Genomic DNA, 3724 nt, shown 5'->3' on the forward strand with positions numbered 1-3724 from the left:
CGGGTGTGAAGGAAGAATCAGATGGCTCCAGGGACTGGGTGTGGCATCTGTGTCACTGGGATCACTGGCAGAAACGGGGGATTACCAAGCCAGTTTTCCTGATTGGATTGCCACTGTGCTGTGGGCGGGGGGCAGGAGCCAATGCCCTGGCTGCATCTCTGCTGGGAGGCCCCACTGCTGGGCCTCTGTGGACAGATACTTCCAGAACGGTCTCCCGTGGCCCAGTTCTTGGCTTAGAGGGCAGCCCTTGGCAGAAGCAAACCCCAGGGCCTCTGCAAACCCCCAGCAGAGTCCCGAACATCTAACGTGTAGCGAATGGGGGGCACTTAAGTGGTGGGTTCCTAGCAGGGACCCTGTCCTGCGCTGGGTTTCCCAGACAGTCCCAGGGTGGTGCTGGGGAGTGGTCTGCGAGGCCTCATCGTAGACACGAAGCTTTCACCGCACCCAGCACAACCTCCTGTGATTCAGTGTGCTGAGGACAGTGACCATTTTCCTGCAGGTTTCTCTGAGCACAAGCATTCTGTGGGTTACCTCCCTGGGAATAAGGGTGACAGGGAGTTAGATGACACTGCTGGGCCGGGGTCTTCCTGAGAGAGGTTTGCTGAGACTGAGGTCTTCTTCCCTTTCTGAGAAAAAACATGGGAGCCAGACAGATGGGGATTCAAACACAGCCAAGTTTATATGAAATGTAACAGGCAAGTCCAAGAGAGACCAGACGTGGATCGGTGCCTGCTTAGTGCCCAGGCTGGGGCACAAGAGGACAGAGACCTAACAGGCAGGGGCTTTCTCTTTATGGAGATGAAAATGCTCTAAAATTGACTGTGGCTATGGTTGCAGGTATCTGTGAATAATCTAAAAATCAATGAATTTTCAGTGGGTGAATTGTATGGTATAGGGATTATATTTTCATAAAGCTGTTAAACACACATACACAGCTAAGGTGTGTGGCCAGGGGTGGGCTTCCTAACAATGGCCCCGGCACCTCCGACCACCCTCTGACCCTCCATGTGCCCTGAGGACTGAGCGAGGGGCTGAGCCCCTGATCTCGTTCCTCCTCCAGGAGGGCATGGAGAGGAGCCTTCTCAGAAGCATCTCGAGCGGAAGGCCCCTCAGAGAAAGACCAGGCCTCAGAAATGCAGCCCCCAGCGCCCCCCAACCCAGGGCTGTGCAGAAGCCAACCTGGGTTTATATCTACCCAGTATGAGGAATAATTCTAATAACTTAGTAGGATTATGGGTGATTCTGTCTCTTTTTCTATCATTTTCCAATTTTTTTTTTTTAGGTCCAGTGTAAATAAAATCAGGGATGGGGTGGGAAAGAAAGGGGGGAGCTTGTTGGGAATTGGGGTCTCCAGCCAGGGTGTCAGGCCCTGGCTGGGTGGTCACTTGCTGATGGCTTCTCCCTGGTCTTGCAGGAGTCATGTGGCTGGAAATTCTCTTGGCCTTGGTGCTGGGCTTTGTCATCTACTGGTTTGTCTCCCAGGACAAGGAGGAAACTTTGCCACTTGGAGATGGGTGGTGGGGGCCGGGGGCGATGCCTGAAGCTCAGGAGGACAAGACCATCCGCCCTTTCAAGGTGGAAACGTCCGACGAGGAGATCAGTGTAAGTCCCCTCTTTCCAGGCGACCAATGATGGGCAGAGGGGAGGGCGGGGAAGCCCCTCCTGTGGTTTCTCTGAGACTGGGGTGGGGTCTTTGGCTGGGACTCAGGAGGGGATGGGGACTTGGGAAGTGACCCCCCTTGGGAGTGGTTTTCAGTCTGCTCTTCTTGCACTGGGCAGGTGCAGGTTGCTCCAGAGAGCTGTGCCCAGCTCACCCACCCCATCCTTCCCCTCCCTAAGGCCCAGCAGTGCCCAGGCAGGAGAGAGGTGCCAGCTGCACCCAGTGCCTGTATCAAAGGTCACCGAAAGTAGCCCTGATCGCCTCCCTGTGCCCCAACTGAAACCGTGCGAGGGAGCTTATGGGAGAAAGTGACAGGTTCCCGCTGGGGCCCAGGAAGAGCCACTGGGCGTGGAGCAAGCTGGTGCTGACCTGAAAAGCTGTCGCACTGAGAAGGCAGGACCAGCATTGCTTAATCACCTGCTGTGTGTCAGCTGTTCTCGGTCATGTTCAGTCACTGCAGTGATTCTGTAGGATGGGGACTGTTACCATCTTACAGATACAGAAACTGAAGCTCAGAGAGGTAAAGCAATTTGTCCAAGGTGACCGAACTAACAGGCAGAAGGATACAAATTTGGGTCTAAGTCCAAAGTGCTGCCCTCTCCTCTGCACGGGGCTGGAGCCAGGAAGGAGGTGACCAGAGGGGTGGGTGACCTGAGAGTGCAGCCTCAGAGAGGGCAGGCAGACCTGGCCAGGCCCTGCCCATTTTTTCTTTCATTTCGTGGGTATTTGAGCACCTACTGTGTGCAGGCACTCTGCCGAGTGCTCACAAGAAGAGCAAGATCCTTCACTCAAATAGCTCGTTGCCTGGAGGCAAGAAAAGGAATATGCGCAAAGAAAAGGTGACTGAAAGACGAATAGGGATAATTGCTCTGGGAAGCACCCATAAAAAGTCGTGAGAATTCCCAGGAGAAAGGATTTAACAGTAGAAGCTGAGCTAACCCCAAGAGAAACCAGGCTTTGGCTTCCTTGGTGGGACTTGCTAGGACCTCGCTATGTAGGGTGGAGGCTGAGCCCTGAAGAAAACTCCTTTAGTGAATGAAGTTTAAGACCTCCAAGATCTGTTTGGGGGTGACCAAAGCACGTGGGAGTCAACCCTGGGAATGGGGACACCTGAGAAACTCCATGTCCAACTCGAGCCCTTCAGCCTGGCACCTACCTACCAGATTTGCACCCTCTCTCCTGGTCTGTAATTTTTGTCCCAACTCAGTTTAAAATGTATCATTCAATACTGTATGTCAGGAGTCTGCAAACCACAGCCCGCGGGCCAAATGTAGCCTGCCACGTAGTTGGTTTTTTTTAAATTCATTTATTTTTGGTCAAATCAATATTATTAGCATATATATTATTACAAATCATATTTATTCTTTATGCCCCTTGTCCAGTCTCCCCCCACCCCTTCCCTCACCCCTCCCACCTCTGATAACCCTAGATTTCTTCTCTCCTTCTGAAAGAGTAATGGTTACTCCGTTGGTTTGTTGCCTAGATGATCTGTCCAGTGCTGAGAGGTGTGTTCAGGTCCCCCCCTATTATTGTAGCATAGATGCTGCTTCTGTCTCTCTGGAGTGGGCTTTGTGGAGAAAGACATCCTCTTCTTTTCTTTGGTCTCTACCGGTGACTCTTGTGTCAATGCACTTGAGTGGCTGGTGGGTCATCTGCACAGTGGCTGTGGCATCTAGCCACTTTTGCGGCAGCTGTGGCTATTGTGGTGGCCTTGATGGGCCACCCACATGAAAGTGGTGTTTTGGGTGTGCTCCTTGCCTGGTTGGGGGGGAGGGGTTGGTCCCCGGATCCATGCCTCAGGACCCCAGGCGGGCCCCGCTGCCACCTGTTTTTATACAGCCCCCATGCCAAGAATAGTTTTTACATTTTTAAGTGGTTGGGGGAAAAACTCAAAAGAGTAATAATATTTTGTGACATGTGAAAATTATATGGCATTCATGGCCGGCCCGGTGGCGCACTCGGTAGAGTGCTGCGCTTGGGAGCGCAGCGGCGCTCCCGCTGAAGGTTCGGATCCCATATAGAGACCGGTCCGCTCACTGGCTGAGCGTGGTGCGGGCGCGACAC

At 53.1% G+C, this 3724-nt stretch overlaps 1 protein-coding gene across 1 annotated transcript in view; it reads left to right on the plus strand.

Annotated features, from left to right (window-relative positions):
- The first annotated feature begins 1407 nt into the window (after positions 1-1407).
- Positions 1408-3724, plus strand: part of EPHX1 (epoxide hydrolase 1, microsomal (xenobiotic)) — a 21825-nt gene continuing 19508 nt past the window's right edge. Inside the window, exon 1 of the mRNA XM_008584343.1 lies at positions 1408-1602. Within this exon, the coding sequence (XP_008582565.1) occupies positions 1420-1602 (183 nt within the window). The 5' untranslated portion in view covers positions 1408-1419. The remainder of the gene's footprint in view (positions 1603-3724) is intronic.

This window comes from Galeopterus variegatus, unplaced genomic scaffold (genome assembly GCF_000696425.1).
Source record: "Galeopterus variegatus unplaced genomic scaffold, G_variegatus-3.0.2 Scaffold3232, whole genome shotgun sequence".
In the NCBI taxonomy this organism is placed as follows: Eukaryota; Metazoa; Chordata; class Mammalia; order Dermoptera; family Cynocephalidae; genus Galeopterus; species Galeopterus variegatus.